This window comes from Lemur catta, chromosome 2 (assembly GCF_020740605.2).
Source record: "Lemur catta isolate mLemCat1 chromosome 2, mLemCat1.pri, whole genome shotgun sequence".
Lineage (NCBI taxonomy): Eukaryota > Metazoa > Chordata > Mammalia > Primates > Lemuridae > Lemur > Lemur catta.
Window position 1 is genome coordinate 135,210,668 of NC_059129.1, and position 26,973 is coordinate 135,237,640.

The 26,973-nt window shown below is 35.9% G+C and overlaps 1 protein-coding gene across 1 annotated transcript in view; it reads right to left on the minus strand.

Moving 5' to 3' along the window:
- Positions 1 to 26,973, minus strand: part of SYNE1 (spectrin repeat containing nuclear envelope protein 1) — a 427,753-nt gene that overhangs the window by 286,997 nt on the left and 113,783 nt on the right. The window contains exons 10-16 of the mRNA XM_045544593.1: positions 23,056 to 23,163; positions 20,581 to 20,718; positions 19,136 to 19,300; positions 7,173 to 7,285; positions 6,460 to 6,628; positions 1,080 to 1,176; positions 343 to 545 (exon numbers count right to left, since the gene is read on the minus strand). Of these exons, the coding sequence (XP_045400549.1) occupies positions 343 to 545; positions 1,080 to 1,176; positions 6,460 to 6,628; positions 7,173 to 7,285; positions 19,136 to 19,300; positions 20,581 to 20,718; positions 23,056 to 23,163 (993 nt within the window). The remainder of the gene's footprint in view (positions 1 to 342; positions 546 to 1,079; positions 1,177 to 6,459; positions 6,629 to 7,172; positions 7,286 to 19,135; positions 19,301 to 20,580; positions 20,719 to 23,055; positions 23,164 to 26,973) is intronic.

Below are 26,973 nucleotides of genomic sequence, written 5' to 3' on the forward strand. Positions count from 1 at the left end.
GAAATCAAGGACTGGGGCCCCAGACACGCCCCTTCATGTACAGACCTTGGTGTTAGCGTGGTGCCCTCTGCTGCCCAGGGGATTTGGCTAAACATCAGTTACTGCTCTTCTGAACACAAAAGTCAGACACTGGAGTGATCACATAGGGAACTGTTTTAACAGAGCTTTTATTAAGCAGTGTATTTATTGGTCTGAAGTAATTTACTAACCTGTGCAACTTTCCAGGCAAAGTCAGGATTCTTGAGCCACACTTGCAAATATATAACACTCCCTAGTGACCTACGCTGTAAAATTTCTCATTTCTAAATCCATGTCTTCTCCTTTTGCATGAAACAATCTTACCTTTTTGGCATTTTCTGACTGATTTAGCATTTTTTCAGCATCCTCTAGCCAGGCTTGGAGACTAGCCACAGTACTGCCATAGCGATCCCAGTTAGAGATCACTTCTTCTAACATACTCCTCACGCTCCTAACTTCTACCGAGAGATTCCTCCACTGAGCAGTAGTTTCATTCATGAATTTCATCACATTCTCAGCTTCTTCCACTGAAATAGATAAAACCAAGCATAATCCACATATTATATTTTAAATCCTCCACACCTTTTTTCTATAGTCTTATATACGGGTGTGAAATAGTATCAATCACAAATGTTGGAGTTCATTTCCAACAAATATGACAGACATAATGACAAATTTAAAACAAACATATTTTACAAATCATGTCTTCACACTAATTTACTCTCTCATTTACTTGATTATCATATTCAAGTTATTCCAATTTTTTGCCTTTAATCCTTAGAATTGAAAATAAGTTGAAAAATTACAATTTAGAAAATGAATGTGTATTTTGCTTTCTCTTAGAAGAACGCACACACAGAGGGAGAGAAGAGTATGATTATGCAGATTAGGCATGGCACAAAGTCAAAGGGACCGAATACAATATGTGCTCTCCAGGCCAATGGCGTGGTCATACAAAGATTCTGCAGAGAAAAAAAAAAAAATGACCTGATCACACAGAAGCCTACATGTTCTAATTCTACTGCAGTCCACACTGCAACAAATCCTGTGGCATGCTTTACCTGAACCGTCTGCTTTGATGTACATCTCAGCTGTCTGTTTCAAGATCTGGTATGTCACTTCATATTGCTCAAAGAACTTGCTATTTTCTATGAAAGACTAGAAAACGAGTAATAGTTAGAAGATAGAAAACATTAGGCTTATATAGAGATGCCAAAGTCAATTTTCCTCAATATAGCTCTATGGGTATTTTACTCAAATTTGCCAACCTAACACTTCTTGAAAATACAGAACTAATTCCACTGCCACAAATAACCTAAGATCATTCTGAACATATAAATTAATTCCACATTTTAAATCCTAACTCTGTGCTAGATTGAGAAAATATTCCCTTTGTTCACCACCCAGGGGTTTGCTTTTCAAAGAGAAAAATTTATCCAGAGAACCTGAGCCCAACATTTAGAAAGCACTAAATTTGGAAGAACATTTTAAAGTGTCCCACTGTGTTTTAGCTGTGGGATTATGTTGCTCTTTGAATATTAATCTTGGTGAATGACTGCTTTGAGGAACTTCAGATTATAAATAAATGACACAGTGCACAAACACTTCCCTTAAAAGGTAAGTAGAAAAATTTAAAATAATCATATATTCCATCCATGTTATTGATGGTTTCATATTTCAATTACTTACTATAAAAATTACAGATAAGACATGTCTATATATCTATATGTAATTTACATATGTAGTAAAGTCATTATCAGCAAATGGACAGTATAAAATTGAGAACATGCAATAAATTTTTAGGTGCATTTCATTATTCAGTCCAAGAAATATGAAATAACTCCTGTTTCAAAAATTATTCTTATTCCTCTAAAGTAGAAAATTAATGCGATTATAGTTCACAACATAGCACTAAAGGAATTTCTTTTAATAGTATAATGAGTTCCTATGATTTGGATCTATTAAAATACTTGATAAGTATTACTATCACAAAATCCAAAATCAGCCTTCAAAAATCAGCTGAAGTCCTATACAGTATGATGATGAATGCTTAATATAATATAATAATGTAAGATGCTTGTGTGCATAGGCAAAATTATTCATAACAGCAATTTCAGACATTCCTAGATTTTTACTGATAAATGTTTACCATATTTCAAGATAACATTTAAAAACATGATATCTATGATACATTTCATATCATTTTATGTTTATAAAATTTACTTATACAGTTACTATTCTTCAGGAATACAGTGAATAGAGAAAGCTGTGAGTTACCTGGAATGAGAGGTTCCATGATGAATACTTTATTCAATGACTTTAATAGCTTTATTATTTTTGTTAAAGAATAAAGTAAGACAATAATAGTCTGATTAATTCATTATTTAGCTTTACATATTATTCTATAGAGATGGGAAAAGAGTAATTTACTAGAATTTCAATCTTGAATAATTTAACCAACTAAGCAAATTATGATTTGATCAAAAATGGGAAATTATACCTAATGTTCAAGACACTGTGTAAGAAATTGAAGAAAGAATTACATTGGCAAAGTTTAAAAAAATAGTCTCCATTTAGTTTTGGTGCAAATTTCAAAAGCCAGTGGGAAGACAATTGCTCTAAGTGTCAAAGAAATGGGAAATAGTGTTTGTGCTGGATAGGAACACTTCAATATGCTTTTGCTAGTTTACAAATTAATTAAAAATGAACAAGAGAGAAAAACTTATTTCATTTCATTTTTGGTCCAAGATGCAGGAAAGAAGAAAGGATGTTTTATAAATGTCAGAGAGATTCATTATTTGTGAGCTTTTCTATTAGGAAAACTAGGCAATTAATATTTGAAAAAGAGACCTTATTTGTTATTTTTATTTTTTATTGGTCCATTTAATTTGGTTCTTTTTTCCTGAGTATGGAGTAAACTCACTTAGCAATATGAATTATTTTGTCTATTAGAATCACTTTAGTAGGAGCGTTGCTAAATTTCCTTTTTATTGTGAGCTATTTAGAAATGCCTTTCAGTGAAATACAAATGTACATTTAAAATAATAATGACAGGATTAGTTTAATTCTTTCAAAATAAGGTTGAACCTTGGATATCAAGTTCCACAAATAAGCCATGTTAGGGAACTTTGAGGGTTAATTGTACTTCAAAAAAATGATACTTCTTACACCACTAAATTCAAAATATGAGTGGAAGTAACTAAATTTCTACTTTTACTAGGTAAGTACAGATGTAACAAATACAAAGCTCATCAATTTCACTTGAAGAGGAAATAAACCAGATAATTTAAGATATTTAAAATTAAAAATTATCAGAATTGTCTAGTTGTATTAATAAAATAATTATGAATAATAAAATAAATATTCACATTACTTATGTTGCATTCAGACAGTCCATAATTTCAAGAGCTCTTCTTTTATGTAAAAGATTAAAATGTTATTCTATTTTTTCCATAGTCAAATTGAAGCACATGTTTTGGTCATTGTCAACAATTCTGACAGCAAGGACGAAACCAATTATCTTCTGACTTACATTATAGCATATAATCACGTATCAATGGCATGTGGCCTAAATTAATCACAGCAAACATTTGTGAGGTATTTTTTAAGAATTCTTTAAGCGCTCAGTAAGTGCATATCTGAGCTAGGAACCACATTCTTTAATTCCTCTAACCCTTAAAAGAATGTACTGTTTTTCTTTTTTGGAAATGACTAAGTTTGAATTGAGAATTTAGACTAAGGAAAAGGTAATGGAAGCTTATGGCCCGACTATTAATTTGGCTATTAGATGATTAGCAGCATACGGCTTATTACAATACTTTTTTTTGTGATTTTATTTGAAAATCTTCATGCTCTTTGGAATAGTCTGTTTGAAAGAGAATGATTTTCCAGAATACACCAAAAGGATAGGAGGGGCTATCGCAGTGGTTCTCAACCTTTTTGGCACCAGGGACTGATTTCATGGAAGACAATTTTTCCATGGACCTGGGTGGGGGATAAGTTCCTAAGTTTCATGGAAGACCATTTTTCCATGGACGGGGAGGCGGTTCGGGGGGTGGCAGAGCTCTGTGGCCCCGTCCCTAACAGTACTGGTCTGTGGACCTGGGGGTTGGGGACTGCAGCTCTATGGGATGCAACATAAAAGGAAAACAGTATGTGTCAGTCTTTGTTCCCTAGAAAAGTTCCCGTTATTCTATTGTTGCTATCACCATTATTATTATTAAAAATTTGAGAAAGACTAAGGCCTTTAGAAATTAAGTTATTCACAAAGTCACATGGGTAGTAAGTAGGTGAACCATGATTCAAACCCATTTCTATGTGACTGTTGTCTGGGCTTCATCAGTTTCCTCCACCCCCATACCATGTTGCCGAGGACAAATAACAGCAACTATCAGGCTGTTAAATACTGTCAGATATGGACCAATATTAAATGGAAATAATATTTATGCGAGCTACATTCTTTAGTTCACTAAGATGCAAGATATCACATCAGTGATTTGGTCTTTTAAGTTAAAAATCCCTTTTGATAGTAATATTCAGTGCTTAAGAACAAGAGCTTTTGATTTGGAAAGATTCAGATTCAAATTCTGGTTCTACAGCTAACCTACTTTGCCACCTAGAGCGTGAAACTTGAGCCTATGAAGGCTCAGTGCTCCTACACTGTTTCCTCAGCATATAAATTAATGTGCAAATGTTCAGCCTGTAGGGCCATCGTTGAGATGGAAGATGATGATGCGTGTAAAACACTTGGCACTTAGGAAACACTCAACACTCCACAGTCATCAAAACTAAGCTAAAAAGTGTCTTAAAACTCTTTATGGAAAAAAAAATCAGTGATAAATAGATATTCTTCATTAAGGGGTGAGAGCAGTAGGAAATGTTTATTGATACATCCTATGTATTATATGTAGGGTAATTAGCAACTTTAGAAATAATTGTGAAAGTTACAAAGCAGTTTAAAATTAGCAGCTTCTCTTTAACTTTATGGAGTAGGCAGGAAGTATTAACTTTTTATCATCAATAATAATTCTCTATTTATATATGCTTCGAGAAGTTCAAAGAGAATTATTAAGATCATTGTATTGGAACATTAACCTGGTGGAACAGTCCCATTAAATATTTAAATCTGATTGGCTGCTCTTAAATAGCTAGAATAAAGAATGGATCCTGTATAATTACCTATTGGGCTCAGAGTAGATCATTTGACAAGACTAAACCTGAAAGTAGAAATGCATAACTTTATTTAATATTTAAAAGACTAATGTTACTGCTTGAATTAAGAAACTGGATTCACATTACTTTCCAAAATAATTTAAAATGAATAAAGGAACATATCATACCAGATTTCACAGTGTTTGACAAATGTTTCCTAGACAATTTTAGTAAACCTAGAAAAAGATTTTACTGTAAACCAGTTAAATCTTTTCTTTTTCAGACACATGTTGTTCACTCAACATTTAGAAAATGAAATTAAAAAGCAGAAAAATAGATAATTGTTCTAAGATGCTTCAGTAAAAATATGATTTCAGTAAGTATTCGAGCACAACTTATTACAGAGACACTGTGACTAACCAGGTTATAAATGGGCTCATAGTTTAAAAGTTCATTGATTTATCATTTAGAATTTGTGTTTAAATATAAATAGAACAGTATAGGACTAAGATGCCCTATTAACATTAATTTTACGAGCACATTTGCATTGCAAATAAATTCATAAGGAGAGCATGTTTAATTGATTAAGAAATAAACTGCCTTTAATAAATATATACACTAATTACATGTAAATGAAAACTGCTAGCTACAGAACAACCCAATTCCTTCATTAACGCAGGGCTACTATTCTATGTAGATACAGGATTATGGAGACTCATAGCCCAAAATATGATATAATGTTTAAAAATTAAGTTGGTACAAAAATTCCTAGACAAGATTTTATTCTTCCTGGGTGCACATAAGGAACCGTGAAGCTCAGGGAATGACCATGAAGAAGACACACTGGACCTACTCTAAAAAATAGCTAGTCCTCATGTGGACAATTGAGAATTGTTCTAAACCACTCATGATTGGATTTTAGAACACATGAAGATAATCTTTAAGTATCCTCATTCAGTTTCAGTAGTGAGCAACAATCAAAGATTTTTGGGTATGCAATACAAAAACTTTTCTTCTTAATCAATAAAGTCAGTCACAATGGTTCAATGTGATTAATGCAGCAAAACCTTTCTAAATTAGGGGGTTTTAAAGAATCAAACTCCAAAGAATATAGGTTTATATTTCAGATGACTGTGAAAAGCTCATAAACTTATTTCATATCTAACCCATTTAACACATAGGTATCTTTATGTTTAATTTCAAGCTTAAACAGCATTAAATAAACTGGTAGGTGTTAGATGCTAAATCCACAGGTCATCTGATTTCTCTGACAAAGCACCAGGGACTTACGATGTAGTTTTGTAGAAGCAGCTCCACTGACTCTCTCCTCCCATACTTAATGATCCAAGACTTCAGCTTTGACTCTGCAAGAACCAGCAGTGAGAGCAGACGGTACTTTAATTCTAGAAATTCCATTTTCATTAGGTGTAGCTCTGATGTGGAGGAAACAAAATGAAACCTAGAAATAAAACAGGGAGAATTTACAGAATGTAACTAATAGTAACAGGATGATGCTTACTCAACCTGTTACATGTCAGCCTTAAACATAATGCAGCCACAGGGTCTTCTAAACTCTGGTTGATCATTGTGAAGAGATCTGACTCCTTTTCTAGCTCTGGGTTTAAAAGCAAAACATGATTGATTGAAGTCTTTGATTTAGTTCTTTCCCCTGCCAACACATCTCTCATCTGTTTCTTTTATAGGCTGTTTTTGCAATATTACATAATGTTCCTTACAGTACTGAGCAAAAATACAGCCTATGAAAAAAACATTTCTGTGATTTCCAGGCTGCGGGTACATTCAGATTCACCCTTTTCAGTTAATAATATATTAGAATGTTGACATTATTAGCATATGTTATGGGAGCCTACTTTTTATTTACCAAATGTGAGTATCTCTGTTTAAAATAAAAATAAACAATTCATGGAAAAGAAATGAAACATAAAAAGCATCCACCTAGTCTTATAAAAAGAGACTTCATTTAAAACCAGACATTCTCTTACCTCTCAGCCATGTCCTCTAATTGATCATGTGGCACCGGGATCCCGTTAACAGACCTGGTCCGGTAGATTTCATGAAATGCTCTTTTGTGGGCATCTGTGTTTTGAAGCAGATCCTAAGATACAATTTTTAAAAAATAGAAAATGAGGAAACATGTTCACAGGAGGCTAAGAAGCATAATTTTCAGCCTGCACGGATGAGTCAATGTATTCAACAATTTGATCCTGCTGCCACACTCATAGGCAGCTTGGTGCCTGTCACAGCCTCTTACCTTGAACAGGAGCCGGTGCTTGTGTTTAAAGCACTATGCTAGAGCTGTATCTAATAATTATGCATCTTTTAAACACACATGACACTTGCACAGCAATGCATTCAGACGTTTTAAAGGCACATGATCCAAAGGAAAATGTAATTACTGCTGTACATAACGATTTTAGTGTTTTCTGCTTTCTTGATTTTGGATATGATGCTTTTTAAAAGCTTAAATCTAAGCAAAACAAATTTAAACCTTTAATGGTAAAAGAGATTAGACTCTCTATTGCTATTTGATTTTGAATGCATGCAGGCTACTATGAAGTGATATTTCCTTGCCATCTGAAGTAACTCGATCATATTATAACATATTTTGAAAATACCCTTTTGGTTAGAAAATTTCAAACAAGCTCAGGGAATGTCCCATAGACAGCACAGTGGGAAGACCAATATGATGTTTTCTGTGTTTTTCACCATCTACAAACTTATTTATAAAAAGATATACATGTATTTCACAATCCCTAGGCAATTTCTCACACAGTAGCAAGGCAAGAGTGAGGTGAAAGGAGATTCATGCCTTATTTTTTAGAGCTTAGGCTGTGCTCCAAGAGCTCAATAAATATAATACCCAATGATGTGTCACTTATTAACAAGACACAGCTGCCTACCAAAATAATAAATGAAAATTAATATTTTTCTCTCAAACCGGATTTAGTGGCTTAATTGGAGCAAACAGAAGCAAAAACATCCTAAAACCAAGAGACACACTTGATGGAAGGAACAAATGAAGACCTTTCTATTATAAATTAAAACTTTAAGGTCATATATGTTTTCCACATAAGAGATATTTTAACATTGTAGAAAACCTCAGGGCCAAACTATTTCTATCTTGACATACAGGTAACTGCACAGATGTCACAAATCATTTGTGCCTCAGTGGAGGGTACTATATGCAGCCAAGAGCTAATTGCAAGAGAACAGAAAAACAGGGACTATTCTTAGAGCAGCTATTGACAATGAGTGTTTTAGTCACTCACTACCTCCTTATTACATCCAGATATACTTCTATGGCTTATGGTTTGGGTGAAACTCCCCCAAGTGACTGCAGAACAAAGTTGGAGCTATCATTTCAGCTTGCTGACTTGTTATATGTGACAGTTTTTAATATCTACTATATTGAAAAATCTTTAGCAAATATCAAAACAAACAAAAACATTTTCACACGTATGATCAAAGAACTTCTGCAGCTGACATGATGTCACCGATTCCTCTGAAAGAGCCTCTCACTATAAAAAAGCTAGATGCTAGGCAAAATTTATGATTTTAATTCACTTTGTTGAGTTTATAGGAAGTAAGTAAAATCTTTTAGGTGTCTCATTCTCAGTAATACATGACCCAAAACTAGACCACAGACCTGTGTGCAAAATCAAATTTAAAAATCCAGATTGGTTAAATATCTATACCACTGCTGCAGGTGATTGAGTCTTAGAATATGAACAGGGAGAGGACACTGAAACGCCATCTCCTCTATTTAGCCAGAGCCCTCAACAAGGGCTAACATGGCCCAGTTATTAGCAAATGCAGATACGATAGGAGGAAAGCAAAGATCACCAACTAAAGGAAACAAGCCACTATGAGTGAGAACCAGCAGCAACAAGAAATTTATGGTGCTAGAAAAATGTCAGTAATTTCATGCTTGACAACAGTATATAAGTTAAAAGGAGAATGATCTGATTAAAGTATTCTTAATTCCTTATATTGATCAAGAGGAGATCAAGATATTGATTAACTTTCAATTTTGTTAAGCATCCATGGTCAAATTTTAAGGGCAATCATTCTGTACAAAACTAGAGTTTATAATGTTCAAGCCAATAGAGAGAAGACCATAGAATAAGAAAAATGAGCAAGCAAACCAAAAAGCAAACAAATACCCCTCAACCAACTTGCAAATAGCAAGAAAGTAGAAAAAAAGTAAAAGGAGAACAAATAGGAAAGAGACAGAAACAAATTCAAGTATATCAATAATAATAAACAAATGTGAATGGAGTATAAATTTACTATTAATAGTTAAAAGACAGAGATTGTCAGATAAGACAAACAAAAAATAGAACTATCTGCCTTTTTAAGAGATATACCTAATCATTAAGAACATGGATAGTTTGAAATTAATAAAATGGAAAACAACATGCCAGGCAAATACTCAAAGAAAGCTCATATAAGCATACTAATAGCCAAAATAGATTAAAGAACAGAAGTCACTATAATTTCAGATGCTCCTTGATTTGTGATGGGGTTACATCTTGATAAACCCAGTGTAAGTTGAAAATTTTGTAAGTCAGAAATGCAATTAATATTCCCAATTTACCAAACATCATATCTTAACTTAGCCTACCTTAAACATGCTCAGGACACTTACGTTAACCTATAGTTGGGCAAAATCATCTGATACAAACCCCATTTTATAATAAAGTTTGAATATCTGATGTAAGAATATCATACCACATATTGTTAGCTGAGAAAAGATCAAAGTCTCTATCTCCACTTCTATTCTACATAGTGCCATAAGTCCTAGCCAGAGCAATCAGGCAAGAGAAGGAAATCAAGGGCATCCAAATGGGGACAGAAAAGGTCAAACTCTCACTCTTTGCTGACGATATGATCTTGTATCTAGAAAACCTCAAAGATTCTGCCATGAGACTACTAGAATTGATAAACAAATTCAGCAAAGTCTCAGGTTACAAAATCAATGTACAGAAATCAGTAGGATTCCTATAGGCCAACAACAGTCAAACTGAGAATCAAATCAAAGACTCAATACCCTTCACAATAGCAACAAAGAAAACAAAATATCTAGGAATATATTTAACTAAGGAGGTAAAAGATCTCTATAGGGAGAACTATGAAACACTGAGGAAGGAAATAGCAGAGGACATAAACAGGTGGAAAACCACACCATACTCATGGGTCTGCAGAATCAACACTGTTAACATGTTTATATTACCCAAAGTGATCTACAGTTTCAACACAATTGCTATTAAAATAACCAATATCATTTTTTGCAGAGCTAGAAAAAGTCATTCTACGCTTCATATGGAACCCAAGCAGTCCCCCCATATAGCAAAAGCAATCTTAAACAAAAAGAACAAATTGGGAGGCATCAATTTACCGGACTTCAAGTTATACTACAAGGCTATAGTAACTAAAACAGCACAGTACTGGCACAAGAACAGAGACATAAAAATAAAGGGCTGATAACTAGAATCTACATAGAACTCAGGAAAATCAGCAAGACAAAAATCAAACAACCCTGTCAAAAAGTGGGCTAAGGACATGAATGGAAACGTTTCAAAAGAAGATAGACTAATGGCCAACAAACATATGAAAAAATGCTCAACATCTCTAATCATCAGGGAAATGCAAATCAAAACCACAATGAGATATCACTTATCTCCAGTGAGACTAGCCTTTATCAAAAAGTCCCAAAACAATAAATGTTGGCGTGGATGCAGGGAGATAGGAACACTCACACATTGCTGGTGGGATTGCAAACTAGTACAACTTCTATGGAAAGTAATATGGAGATACCTCAAAGAGCTACAACTAGTACTACCATTTGACCCAGCAATCCCATTACTGGGCATCTACCCAAAGGAACAAAAGACATTCTATAAAAAATGCATCTGCACTTGAATGTTTATAGCAGCACAATTCACAATTGCAAAGATGTGGAATCAACCCAAAGGCCCATCAATACAGGAGTGGATTAATAAAATGTGGTATATGTATACTATAAAGTTCTACAGTGGTGATCTAGTACCTCTTGTATTTTCCTGGATAGAGCTGAAACCCATTCTACTAGGTGAAGTATCACAAGAATGGAAAAACAAGCACCATATGTGCTCACCAGCAAATTGGTATTAACTGACTTAACTGACCAACACTTCAGTGCACATATAGTAGTAACATTCACTGGGTGTCAGGCAGGTGGGAGAGGGGAGGCGGGGATGGGTATATTCAGACCTAATGGGTGCAGTGTGCACCATCTGGGGGATGGACATGCTTGAAGTTCTCACTCGGGTGAGGCAAAGGCAATATATGTAACCTAAACATTTGTACCACCATAATATGCTGAAATTAAAAATAAAATATTTTAAAAAATTGAAAAACTAGATTAATGACCCCAAACAAAATTTAACGTACAGTTTTTACAGAACACATATCATTTCTGCACCATCATAAAGTCAGAAAATTTTAAGTTGAACCATTATAAGTTGAGGACCATCTGTAATTAACTGGTTAAAGAGGAAACTTTCCACTTACTAGAAGATATATTATTCCTGAACTTGAACATACCTATTAAGCCTCAAAATATATAAAGCAAAAACTGCCAGTGATAAATTCACAATGCTGTGGAAATTATCGACATACTGCTCTAAATGATTGAGATAGGGCAAAGGGAGAAGGTGGGGTGTCAGGTTGTGGCATAAAGCAGGGAGGAGGAAGGAAGGGGCCACAGAAAGAGACTTTATAAGAACTTTTGGTGTTTGAGTAGATTGGTGATATTATCTCATCTGCATTTAAAAAGGATCACTGTGGCTATTCTACAGAAAATACCATGTCTTCCATATATTTGCTTCTTCAGGCTTCTAAGACAACATGGTAGCAGGATTTCCTTCCATCTCACTGGTCATTACTTCTCAGACTTTTGCTGGTATATTTTTTACTCTTTGATCTGAATATTGGATTCTATGGGGCTCAGTCCTTCTTCATCTTTTCTCTTCTCTGTTTACACTTCTTTAATTTCTCCAGTCAATATCCCTCTATATGCCTATGCCTTTGAATTTTTATCTCTAGCCTATGCTTCTCTTGTGAGCTCCTGTCTCTTCTCTTTTACTGCCTATTCCACATGTTCTCTTGGATAAGAAAAAGACTCAGCATGCCCCAGACTGAAGTCCTGATCTTTCCTCCTAAGCCTGCTTCATTGTCTCCCATTCTCAGTTGACAGAATCTCTGTTGTTTCAGTTGCACAGCCCCCAAATCATAGTCATTTATGACTCCTCTTCCTTCACAATCGATATCTTCTGCTGAAAATTCTGTTTGCTCTGCCCTCAGAATATATTCAGACTCTGACCATTTCTCACCATCCCTACAGCTACTGCCCTGGTTCAAGCCACTCAACGTGGATTATGGAAATAGTATCCTGACTTCCACCCACCATCTCTACACTAGTCTATTCTCACACGGCAGCCATACGGTGCAAGTACCGTCATACCTCTGGTAAGAAAATGAATGCAAAAAGAAGGTTGAGACCAAACAGAGCAAACCAACCATGCCACAGTATGATTAAGGAAAGTAAGAAGGTACAAAGAAGCAATATTGGGAAAAAATAGAGGCTCAACTGTACGCACAGAAAAGATTACAAAAAAATATTTTGAACAATTTTATGCCAATAATTTTAAGATTTAATCAAATGAACAAATTCCTAGGAAGTATGAACTAGCAATATTGACTCCATTAAATTTTGAGAGCCTGAATATGGGGATACAATAATGAAAGAAAAAAAAAACAATAATCCTCGCACTACAGAGTTGAACTTATAGTGCATGAAATCAAGCAATAAATAAGAGATGAAATAGGTAATATTAACAGTTAAAATGATGAATGCTAAAGAGAAACATCAAACAGGAAAGCGGAAAAGGGATTTTTGGGGAAATTTTAATTTCAAAAGAGGTGGTCAGGAAAGATTGACTAAGAGGTGCCCTTTTAGTAGAGGCCCAAAGGAGAAGAGGAAGAACATAATGAGAACATCAGTAGGAGGATGTTTCAGGCAGAGAGGTAAGAAAATTCCAGAAGGATGCCAAAGGCAAAGGCCTTGAGGTGGGGACGTCCTTACCTGTTCAATGTCATCTCTTCTACCCTGTTTTAAATTGCAACACCACTTAATACTCCCTGTCCGCTCACCTACTAACCTAAATTTATTTATTTATTGCATTTATTATTTTTATCTGTCTCTTCCCACTGGAAGGCAAGTTATCTAAGGGTAGGCATTTTTGTCTATTTTGCTTACCAGTGCATCACAGATAACCTAGAACACTGCTTTGCACATTGAGAGTACTCAACAACTATTTCTTGGAAGACCAAGGGAGACTAGAAAGGTATAGCCAGGAGACTAGGAAGGAAACTAGGAAAGCAAATGAAGAAAGTATTTCAAGTGTGAAGGGATAACTATGTAAATTGCTCCTGACTGAGACTTGGCCACCGGGTAAGGAGCAAAGCCAACCCTGGTAAACCTGGCATATAGTGCAGCAAGGGAAAAACTGATTGGAATGGGTTTTAGAAAGAATGGGAGAAGAGAATTTTGAAACAAAAATGAGAACGTTGACAATGTTTTCAAAGAGCTTTGCTATAAAAGGAAGAAGGAAAATTGGGAAGTATATAGCTGGAAGGGGAAGTAGGGCTAAGAAAGAGACTTTTTAAGATGAGAGTAATAACAACATATCTGATGTGGATGGGAAAAATCCAACAGAGAGAGAGAGAGAGAGAGAAATACATAGAAGGAAAGAACAACAGGAATTGTCTTTTGGAGTGAGGGGGAAGGATGGGATCTAATGCACATGTGGCGGGGTTGGCCTTAGCTCGGAGCACAGATGGTTCATCCATAGTAACAGAAGTGAAGCGCGAGTGTTCGGGCACAGATGCAAGTAGGTGGGTTGATGTGGTTGTGGGAGCTTGTGGAAATTCTTCTCTGACTGTTTCTATTTTCTCAGACAAAAAGGAAGTAATGTCATCAGCTAAGAGTGAGGATGGGGAGGAGGTGTGGAAGGTTTGAGGAGACAAGGTATGAAATAGTTGTCCCAGAAATGGAGACAGAATGGAGTTGGGAAGTGCCTTAGGATTGCCAGGCAGCAGCAACGACCCACTTGGGTTAGTCATCGTGCCTGCCGGTGTGTTTTTCTCCAGCCACAGTCAGCTGTGTGTGTGTGGGCTGAACTAGGCGGAGAGTTGGCTTTGACCAGCATTATGTTTTCACCAGGATAGCAGAAAAGGGGAGACGTGGACAAGTCAGGTGAGGATGTACACAGGTGGGGACTTTCAGTGAGCACTGTATTTAAGAAGAATACAAAAGGCAGTGATGAAGTGAAGAGGATAGGAACAGTGAAAAGGCAGTAGGGTCAATGGATTATAGGGCACAGAGGAGATGAAGGCTTGCTTGGCTGGAGAGTGAGTTGCTTGGCAAAGAGATCGTGGAGGGGTTATGGTTACTGGTGATGACCATTTCTAGGTATGACTATGGGGTGAGTGGCTGAGAGATGAGCTGAGGGATGAACACTATGGTTGGGTGGAGGCAGGACCACTGGGGAAGAGGAGGCCAAGAAACTGAGAAGTAAGGCTATTGGGAGGATCATCTACGGGTTACTGAAGTTACTAAGAATCATGGCATGTACTGCCTTCCAGGAAATAAAATCTTCAAGAAACGAGGAAAAGTGACTTATGGGATTGATAGTAAGTGGCAGAGTCTGACGGATACTCTCATGATCCCTTAAGACTGGAAGCCTTACTTTGCCAAAGCAAAACTATGATTAATAAATTAAAATAACCACTCAAAAGTACTATATGCAGTAGCTTTGTGGGCATGTTTTAAGCTAAACGCTTAAGACAACCAGGATTATCAGCTATGTGACCTTGGGCAAATCACTTAGCCTCTCTCTGCCTACAGTTTATTCATCTGCAAAAGAGGATAATAATACCTATCTCATATCTCTCATGTCAAGTGTTCAGTAAAATTAAATACTTAAAATGGAAACATTGTTAAATCCTTCATAATAGTTAGCTGTGATTATTGTTATCTTTCTAGACAACTGAGCATTAGGGTAACTGGAAAATAGAAAAGATAATACAGGTGTACTTTGCTTTGCAGAATAAATACATTCTGACATACATGTAAGTTAATTTAAAAAAATAATAAAATGAACCCACTGGAAGAACCATTTACAAAACAAACTCTTTGAAATACACATTTTTAAAATGATCTGAATTCAATTTGCAAACACTGCCTATGTATTAAGTGATGAAAATTGCATTATTTTTTAAAATGATGTGGAGTACAGAAATATAAGCATTCTAATTTTGATAGTATATTTAAGTTTTCTTGACAACAATTAGAATTACTTTTTAGACTGCGATGGTAAGATAGTATTTTCAAGTATTTCTGGTTATATATCAATGAGTCCTAAATTGTACTTTTCCCAATTTATTGCATCTCCAAGTGAGCCCAATATACTAGCATAAAGTAGTTACATCAAATTGATGGATGATTTAATGCCATTGAGAAAACCTAGAATTTTAAGTCATCTTAACAATAATTCAAACTTCTCATCCTCAAAGCTTAGTTTATTATAGGTACCTAATAGATAGTAATTAATATATTATGTATAATTAATACATAAATAATCAATAATATTTATACATATATAAAATAAATGATAATTAATCTCATAATTGACAATTTAATTGTTTCAGGACTCTGCTACTTTAAGTACCCATGCCCAGGCCTGGTAAAAGTTCCTACCTCAATCCCACTAGTGGGTATTTATCCAAAGGAAGAGAAATCAATATATCAAAGGATGCCATGTTTATTACAGCACTATTCACAATAGCAAAGATATGAAATCAACCTAAGTATCCAACAATAGATGAGTGGATTAAAAAAATGTGGTATATATACACAATGGAATACTATTCAGCTGTTAAAAAGAATGAAATCATATCATTTTGAGTAACAAGGATGGAACCGGAAGTCACTATGTTAAGTGAAATAGCCAGACACAGAAAGACAAATTTTGCATGTTCTCATTCGTATGTGGGAGATAAAAAAGTTGATCTCATAGAGAAACTAGAATGATAGATACCAGAGGCTAGGAAGGGTGAGTGTGTTGGGGGGAGGTGATGAAGAAAGGTTGATTAGTGAACACAAACATACAGTTAGATAGAAAGAATAAGTTCTAATATGCAATAGCAGAGCAGGGTGACTATAGTTAACAACAATGTATGACATATTTCAAAATACCTAGAAGAGAGGACCTGAAATGTACCCAGCACATAGAAATGATAAATACTCAAGTGACAGATACCTGCAAAACCCTGACTTGATCATTACATATTCCATGCATGGAACAAAATTCCACATGTACCCCATAAATATGTACAAATATACGGCATCAGGAAAAAAGTTCCTATCTCAATAAAAAGATCATTCTGAGATTCACCTTGAACCTGGCCTCTGCTCTTACTTTCCTCTGTTTTTTTTTCCTGTTGTTTACTGTATTCCCTGGATTTCTTTAGTCCTTTCTGGTTTTTCAGTCTCAGAAAACCATCTTCTCTGACTCCTGCCCCCCATCTCTCCCTGCCTAACTTCATTTCTGGTTTTTATGGCTTGGTTACTCCACTTAGGCAGAGAGATTGTTCTAGCTGTACTCTTGGTTGGCACAGAATCTCTCTCTCTCTCTTTCTCTCTCTCTCAAGGGAGCCATAAGAGCTTATGAAATGTCTGTAATCATGCAGTCACTGAAACATACTACCAGCATGCACATTGTCCAACTTAAAACTCACTCCCGTCAGGGGCTGACACTGCCTATAGTGTGCCTTGAATTAGTATTTCTGTGACATCTTAGAATTATCTAGCGAATAGCACAGTTACATCGTAGGACGTTTTCTCTACAGAGAAACATTTAAATCAAACTCAGGTGTGTTACATAAGCAGCTAACACATGATGGTTCTCAAACCTCTAGACTAGAGGGACCACAAATGTCCACACCTCACCTGTCCCCTTCACCTAGTTCCCCAATGTTGATAACTGGCACATCCTAGTCCTGCAATGCATATTTGCTAAATTAACATATTTAACTCACAATTTGTATACATTCTACATTTTATTTAAAACTCTAAGGTGACTTCTTTTGTGTCAAATATTCATACCAGTTAAAATAGCTTCTATTGTTACATAGAATACATAAAGAGAAATTATTGTATGTTATACATGCTTAATTGCTAAGTTTTTAAAGAGATATTTGTATAACTCTGTTTTCACACTTTTTCCTATTTTTGATATACTAGGAATCTCAAAATGGACACAGCCAGGTGTCTGTATGCTTAGGAGAAGCCTTAACCCAGCTCAATCCCAGGAAAAACTCTGTGACTTGACCTTGTATGAACCTGAACTCTGGCTCTCTTACAGCTTCTCCCACCTCCAGATTTTACATGTGTGTGTTTGTACAGATGGAGAAGACCCAAAGTCATGCTCGCATCTGAGTAGCCAGATGAGGGGGAGTGTGTGTGTTTCTGTGTGTGCTGGTGGCAGTGGGAGGAGAGGGGATAAGAGATAATCAGCAAGTCAAGAAGTGTCTGAAGGCACCGAGTCTAACTGAGGAGGGGCCGGGAGGAAATGGAGGCAGGACCCTGAGCTCAGTAATGGTCTCCACTGTCAGATCTTGCCGTGTCTGTCTGGTTTGATGAGCTCCTCTGGGGTTGAGTCGGTTGAGCTGAAAGGGCTGGGAGCTACAATGTTGTGACATCTCTGAATCTCTACCTCCCTAGCTCCAAAAATAAGGTCCCAGCGAGGCCTCAAAAAAAAATCTGATGAATTTGCTTTATGATCCAATCTAGAATATATAGCACTCTATTTCCTTGGGGCAATTAAAAGTACACATATATGTATCAATAATTTGGCAGAAGATATATATGATCTATAATGGGTGGGTACACATGGCCATACAGAGTAGTATAAAGAACATTGGAGACTCTGAAACAGGGAGGTTGGGAGGGGAGTGAGGAACAAAAAATTGCCTATGGGATACAATGTACACTATTTGGGTGATGGATACACTAAAAGCCCTGACTTCACCACTATGCAATACATCCATGCAACAAAAACCACTTGTATCCCCTAAATCTATTGAAACAAAAAATAAGGGACTCAGTCATATAAAATATACACACATATATATATGAGGTATAAATTACCCATGTGTAGTCAGGAGTAGAAATCTATTTGCTTTCCACATATACAGTAAAACCCCATCATGACACAGAAAATAGGGTACACAAAGTTAATCACACAAAAGGCAGGATGGTGTTAATGTGATGTTAATAAAATATAGCATTTTAGTTAGGTCCATACTATCACAACACACAAAGAGGAAGTATATTTGAAGTTACACTATATACAACTGTCCATACATTAAGCCAAAAAATTCCAAAAGGACTAAGAGGTCATCAAAGCCTAATCCCACCACTTCTTAAAGCCACCACTCTCTCCACCCCCATACCACAGCACCAGGACGTAAGAACTTTCACCTGCCTTCCTTTGAGAATGGAGGCAGCGATGAGGTCTAGAGCACATACTACTGTTGGGATTACCTTTTAGAAAACAATACATAGCAAGAGAAATAACAAAGATAGCTGCAGATGAAAAAATACCACAGATCTATTGGAAAATATTTCAGGAAATCAACTGGAGAATAGTTGAACTGGAACAGTCATTAACAAGTACAGGAAAGGAAAATGCAAACTAGAACACTTTGAGTGGGCATGACATCTCTGAATCACGTAGGATAGATATTTGGGAGACCCGAACAGCATAGGTTCCGACTAGGCCACCTCTCCAAGCCACACCAGGACTGTCATGCTGGAAAGTTTTCCAGACAGAATTTTTACCTTATGTTGCTCCAGCTTCCGTTGTATTGTGTTTGCCGTTTCCTCGTGGACCTGCTGGATGGTTATTTCCTCTCTCAGGGCCACCTCTGCCCTGTACAGCCAGGCACCGATGGTGCCCAGAGGTGCAGGAAGAGATTTATCAAGCTGTATATGCCAGTCAAAGAGCTGAAATTAAAAAAAAGCAGGAAAGTAGAAATATTAAATATCTCTAATACAGAAGACAATTTCTAAAATTTCCCCAAATGATTTTAAAGCCTATATAAGCCTTTAAGTTGATGATTTTAGGCTAATTCAAAACTATCAAAGAAACAAATATCTCTGTTCTAAGTTTGATGCTTTGGGGTTTGGGAGAAAATTACAGTGAAAAGCAAATTTTGATGAAACTCAAAATACATCTTAGACATGAAAGGGTTTTATTGGGAGCTTAAGCAATTTTCTTCTTATGAGAATAGCATAAAACACCCTCTGATTTTGAGTGTGGCTTTTGCTGAAAGGGAAGGGACCGAGTTTGCTGATATGTTCAAAGGATGCAATAGGTATGCATCCACACATGTGTGTATCCTGCTTATCAAATGAGAATCTCATGAAAACCTTTCACACAACCAGAACAAGTCCAGAAAAATTAGGGTTATCTAGAAAGTTCTGGACAAAGATGAGTTTTAAAGATTGTTTCTGTAATCCTATGATTTTGTAATCTTCTCTCCATTTCTTCCACTTTGTCCAATTCCCGAACACTATTTCCTGGCTTTCTGAAATGCCAGCTGTGGTGAGTTAAAGTGCTCAGGAACTAACCTACTATTTGATGAAGTCAGTGGTAAAAATGAGACTATCAAAAGACAGGACATATGGTAGGGTCAAGACACATATTCCTATTAGTGGTGGAAGAGTTTCAGGGGTTTGAAATCTTGGTCTTTTAAGCATGAAGAACATTAATATGAAAGATAATGGGCAGTTTTCCTTAGGGTTCATGAATGACCAGATAAGAAGTGATGCTGAATTACAGAACATAAAATTGTATGCCAATACAAGAAAATCATTAACTGTTGATGAAACATGGTTTCAGAATACGAGAAGCTGTTGAGGCTCCATTCCTTGGAATCTTCTACAAGACAATAGGGTCACCTCTTCCAAACAACTCAGAATTAAGTTGGATAAGGTGAGAAGTCGTCCACATAGTCTTTCAGGATTTCAATCTACCATCTAGTCAGTGCCTGATGTCACATGTAGGGTAGGGAAGGCAGGAAAATGGCTGTTAGACCAAGCACTTCCAATAACTTACAAGAAAACTTGACAAGAGGGTGAAGGTGCTCCCATAGTTAAGCCTTTCCACCCTTACACAGAAGCAGTAGGACCTGACCCAGTATCACTGTGTAGAAAAAGATGATGAAAAATATTCTTGACTGAATTCCATAAGCTCTAATGAAATTAATCATGAGAGAACTCACCCTGGAGGACACTCTGTCCCAGGACTGTTTTACCAATGCCTGGTCAAGTGACAATTTGCCGTCTCTATGTAATGGTTGTATTAAATGTTCAATCTGTTTCCTTTTTATTTCATATTGAACTCTGAAGTGTTTAAATGACTAAAAGAGGAAAAACAGCAACAATATGGCAATGAGTCAAAAAAAGCAAAGGCAAAGGAAAGCACATTTCCTAAATAACAATCCTTTATATTTGGATAGCACTCAATGAATGTTGTCAATAATAATAATGACAGTCATGATACTAATAGCAACTGCCACTCATCAAGCCCTGACTTGGAGCTTGACTCTGTGCTAAGTGCTTTTTGCATATCATCCTTTCTGGCTCTCTCCACAACCCTGAAACATAGACATGCATTATTATCATGAAGCCCAGAAGCGACTTGGCAAGGACAAGTTATAGAGGCAGGACTAAAACCTAGAATTTCTCATTTCTGGATTAGTAATTTACATACCAGTATATGTTTGCCAAGAAATAACAGTAAACAGGAGTATAAATCTAGGCTAATAAAAAAGATGGTTGCTTTATTTCAAAGTACCAAACAATTTACAAATAGAAATTATGTATATCAAAATAATGCTCAATTAATATGTAAATTTGTGTTTAAGCCTGTATTAAGAGGCTTACTGTAGGGGACCTCATTTATATGATAACCTTTTGCTTTAATTTTATGGCATTAAAATATTATGTATGTCACAGCATGGAAATTTATAATACGCAGACTTAATCATAGCTCAATACTAACATTAAAAGTAGCTATTTTAAAGTTCTACATTTTACATTAAATTAACCCACCCTAAAATGTGACTCCAAGTCCAAATATGAATTGAAAATACCATTAAAATGTGAAATTGTATTTCAGAACAGGAGAATGGCCTCACAGAATCTAGCAGGTAAAACATCTAAAAGAATTTCAAAATTATAAACAAACATGTAAATTCACATGAAGAACACTGGGGGGAGATAGTGAATAAGAATTTTACTTCAAGTTTTATCTTCCATTCCCTCTAATTTAACAGAATTTTTAAAATACAAAACGTAAAATCAATTTTTAATTTTATTCCACAGACTTCTCTGAATGGAAAAATTGGAAAATACTGCATTTATTGATAGGTTGAAACAGATGTACATAATACAAAGATGAAAGAAAATTTTCCCTGTATTCAGATTTCATGTAGTCTAACCCTGTTTTAGGAGCCTAGTAATCACCTTTGGCCCAAAGGAATGTTTCTGTTGTATACTTTTCTAATCTTTTGTTTCTCTCTTATAAAATAGCATCTGCACAACAGGTAACTTTATAACTTGAAATTTATTTTTTGATAATTTATGCTGAAACTAAAACTTACCAATATACTAAATAAGTATATTCACTATGTTCTTGAATTTCTATTCTTGATTTACCGGATTAATCATTTTTTAATGGAAATCATCCCAGAAAATTTTATTTTGGGGAAAAAAGATTAGATTGAGTTGCAAAGCAAGAGAATACATGCATAATAAGTACATATTTATTGCTTTGCCAAGTTCAACAAATACAATATTGATGGCATCACCCATCTAAATTCAGGCATGTTTATAGATATGATTATATAAAATCACACACTAATGCCAGAGGTAAATCTTTTATTGTCTGCCAGGCTGAAACTCTCATATCATTTTATGCCCCCCACTTTTTTTTGGTAGCACAAATGATTGAAATATAATATAGAGTAGAAAATTCTATAGAATGTATTACATTTAATTTTGCCACTAAAATGGAGTGATATTTTAAATAGGAAAAAAATGACAATGCTGCATAAAATAAATCACAACTTTTTAATGGGAAAAAACTGTTATAAGACTTTGTATCTTGGAAGTGGAAATTGGAAGTAGAAATCTAATTAATGACAGCATGAGGAAAAATGAAAACAACTCCGACCTCAGCTGGAATGCAATAGTGTTGAACTAGGCAGGTCACAGTAGAAATTGGTCCTTTTAATGGACCCACACCAAATATTCATGTTGCAATCCTTTACTAGATTCAGATTATTTTGTAGTAATTTTCAATTTGATTCAAGTCTTTTCTGTGTGTGTGTGTGTGTGTGTGTGTGTGTGTGTGTGTGTGTGTGTATTTTTGTGTTGGATGACATCTATGAGACCATGAGTTCTATAAAACCAGTGACTCCATGTTTGTGTTCTGGATCATCTACAAGGCTGAATCTGGAAAAGTGAAGAAGCTCCAGGGCTCCATAGATACTGTGGACACAATGCAATTTAAAAACCACCTATTTAGATAGAAGTATAATTATTAAGTTAATACAAAGTTAATACATATTATTTTTCTTTAAAGACTTTTCTCATTAATATAATTTTAAAGATTAAACATAGATTAAATGATATACATGAATCTTATTCATGAAAAGCTTTTGAAAAATCCAAAAAGCTCTTCCATAAATTACCTGATATTTATCTTGCAAATTTGATTCTGCCATCTGTGCCCTCATCAAATCTCTCTCAAATTGTTCTATCCAAACTTTTGTTTCCTTTAAAATTAGCCCGTCTTCTCTCTGGAAACCAGGAGACATTGCAATTTTATTAACAACTGTGTATTTATTTAATTGCTGATTAATACTTGACCGATCCTAGAAGAGACTTAATATTTAGTAAGTCCCAATTGTCTCTGAAAAATTTTCTTTCTTTTCACCCCCACCCCTTTAGGAAAATAAGCAGCAAAAATTGACACTAGATAAATATCTTGATTGTTTTGTTGAATACTGAAATTATCTACCTCCATTTTTTCCCCCTCAAGTAATACTAATTTAATAAAGAAAATGTTCTCAAGAGGGAATGACCTAAGTATACAAAAATGCAGAAAGAGCAATAGCTGGAGTGGAAACACAGGCCTGGGGGTTGATCCCTAACCCAAGGCCACTGGGAACCCAGAGGACTGTTCTGGATGGGATTAATTTGGACTGAATTCAAGGAGTCTCAATAACAGCAACATTGGATGACTTGTCTATATTGTTATTTGAAATGATATTCAGTTATAAGGTCTATGTGGACAGAAAACACATTTATCTTGCTCGATGTGGTGTTCCTAGATCCTGGCAACTGGGCACCTATAAGAGATTTACCAAGTTATTTGCTGAATGAATGCATCTAGACCACCATTTACATCTCAAAAATGAAAAATAAAATTGATATTTTTGTCCTTGTTTTCACACATAATAACAGGAGCCATGCTAGCATTGATTTAATGAAAATATCCTATTTTTCCATCAAGATTTCATATCTTAGAAGAATGCCAAAGTAATCATAAACATATTTAACATACTTCTTGGCACTTACAAATAGCTTTCAACTACAGCATCTCACTTGCTGCTGGCAGTCCTGTGACACAGGTAAAATTACTGACCCTATGGACAGGTGATATGTCAGAGTGGAAGGAGTGCTGTCTATGAAGGCAGGCCAAACTGGTTTCAAATTCAGGTTCTGCCATGCATTGGCTCTGTGAACTTGGTGTATCTTGTTTTTTCAAGCCTCTTTACTGTTGTACTATCACCTGAGGAATCATCGCATACCCTTTCCATGTTTTGGTGGGAATCAGAGGTAATCTATGTAACACACCTAGTACAAAGACTGGTACACGATGTTTACATAATCCACGACTTCTCTCACTTTCTGGTCTCACAAAGGCAATCTCTTCTGCCCAAACACTTATATTCCCATTTCCTTTGGATAATGCCGTCTTCAGAGTTCAGCCCATGCACAACTTCCCTAGGAAGCTTTTTCTGACCTGGAAGTCTGGGGGAGGGGGTCTCTCTTCTATGCCAGTGGTTCTCAAATTTAGTGTGCACTAGAATCACCTGGAGGGCTTGTGAAAACACAGATTTCTGGGCACCACCCCCAGACTTTTTGGCTCAGGCGATGTGGCACAGAGCCCTAGAATTTGTATTTCTAAGTTTCCAAGTGAATCTGATGCGCTGCTCTAAGGACCACACATTGAGAAGACTTCTTTATGATCCTGTAACAGCCTGAGCACTAATGTTTACCCAAATGTAGTGTATTGTATTTGTCCCCTTAATTGCCTCTTTTTTCCTCATTTTACAGTCAGCCCTCTGTATCCACAGATTCAACCAACCTCAGATCGAAAATATCCAGGAAAAAAAACCAACAAAAATAACAATAAAAAATAATACAAATTCAAAAATACAGCATAACAACCATTAAACAGCATTTGCATTGCATTATGTATTATAAATAATCTAGAGCTGTTTAAAGTATATAGGAAGATACATGTAGGTTATATGCAAATATGCCATTTTATATCAGGGACTTGAGTATCTAAGGATTTTGGTGTCCACAGGGAGTCCTGGAACCAATCCCCTATGGATATTGAGGGACAACTGCACAAATGCCTTATGTATCTTTTCATTTCCATTGCCTAACAGTGTCTGGCACTCAGTATCACTCAATAAATGACAGTGGATAAGTGATACATTAGTATCATAGTTAACAACAGAAAGGAATGGAGCTGGAGCCCAAGAATGCAAAGCTTTTGCTCTCCCTACGATGGCTCTCCTGAATAAGCAGGTGTACGTAATCAAGGCACATGCTTTATTCCTGGTTGATTTTCATGCCCAGGAAAGCACTGATAACACATTCTTATGAGCTCAGAGGAAAAGGGTGCTCTTGGTCTATCCATGGTACCAGAGGTCCATGTGACCTCTGCAAGGAGTAAGCACGGATTTCACTGTGCGCCTCTGAGGACAGACTCCTCATCAACTTCTGCATTTGAAAAGCACTTGAGATTGTCCCGAAGAGGAGCTGTTTGGTAGCAAAAGTCACCTGAGAGAAAAATATTATGTTCTTAAAATAACTTCATTACAGTCTATTTAGTAATGACTTTTTCTAGTGCTGGGAAAGTGTCAAGCAAATTACAATAAGGTGAGAAGGATGTAGCTATTTATACACTGAATTTTCTCCTTTCTAAGAGGAAAACAAAGGGCAAAACAGTATTTAGAGTCCCAGAATCCATTAGTCTCGTGGCTTTTCTACAGTTGGTGACTTTTAGATGCATTCAAAAGACATGGGGGGGCCAGGAGAGGTGGCTCCTGCATGTAATCCCAGCACTCTGGGAGGCCGAAGTGGGAGGATCGCTTGAGGCCAGGAGTTAAAGGCCTGCCTGGGCAACATAGTGAGACGCCAACTCTACAAAAACTTTTAACAATTAGCCAGGTGTGATGGCAAGTGCCTATAGTCCCAGCTACTTGGGAGGCTGAGGTGGGAGGATCACTTGAGCCCAGGAGTTCAAGGCTGCAGTGAGCTATGACGGTGTCACTGCACTTCAGCCTGGGCAACAGAGTGAGAACCTGTCTCTTTAAAAAAAAAAAAAAAGACATGGGGATCTATTTGCTTATAGAAGACCACCTAAATTCCAAGCAGCTAAACTTTCAGCATTCTCTCTACTTTTCTCTTTTACTTTCATTTTTATTTTCTCTCTCTTTCATTCACTTATGTGTGTGTGCGCACATCCCCCCCCCACAAGAATACAATTCAGCCATAAACAAATAAAATAAAATAAAAATAAAAGTGCAGAATACCAGGGTCTACCCATTGTTGGAATCGAATGGCAGGAAGAGGCATGAATCTGAATTTTAAATAAACTCCAAGGAGATTAAAAAAAAAAAAAAAGAAGTATGTGTGCTTCAAATCTTTAAGGATTTTTTGCATTAAATTATTGTGAAGGAATATTAAGTAAAGCATCTCCTTTTGCTTTTTAGATGTTTTCAGCCACAGAGTTTACCAATCTGGGAAGATGATTAATGTCAAAGAAATTAAAATAGTAAAAATTCAGAAACCAGATCAGATATAAATTCAATTGAATAACATAAGGGCTTCAGATAAGAAAACCAGATGAAAATTTGGTAGGATTTTCTCTGTGCTATATGGCATAAGTCTAACATGCTTTCTTATAGAGTTTCTTATTCAGACAGCAACATTCATGTCCAATTATATTGTCAAAACCCAACAAGCTCCAAATGACTCCAAAATACTTGCATCATTCTATGCTTGCATTTGCACATGGAGTCTTTGCTTTAGCCATTTGTGGTGTTTCTTAGAAACATTTATTTTACTAACTCTAGATAAGTTACTCTAATGATCAATATTTGTGCCCGAATCCTGTCCAGGAACAAAAGAGGTTTCCTGAAATTACAGTTTTTAAGAAACTAACATAGTTCTATCAAACGCCAGATTAACTTCATCCAAGAGACCTAGGAAAGAGCCGTTACCGTTGTTTTGCTTAATTCTTTTATGAAGCCACTGATTTCCAACTCTTGGCAAAATATCTTTTCCTGCTTGAGAATTTTGGGTTA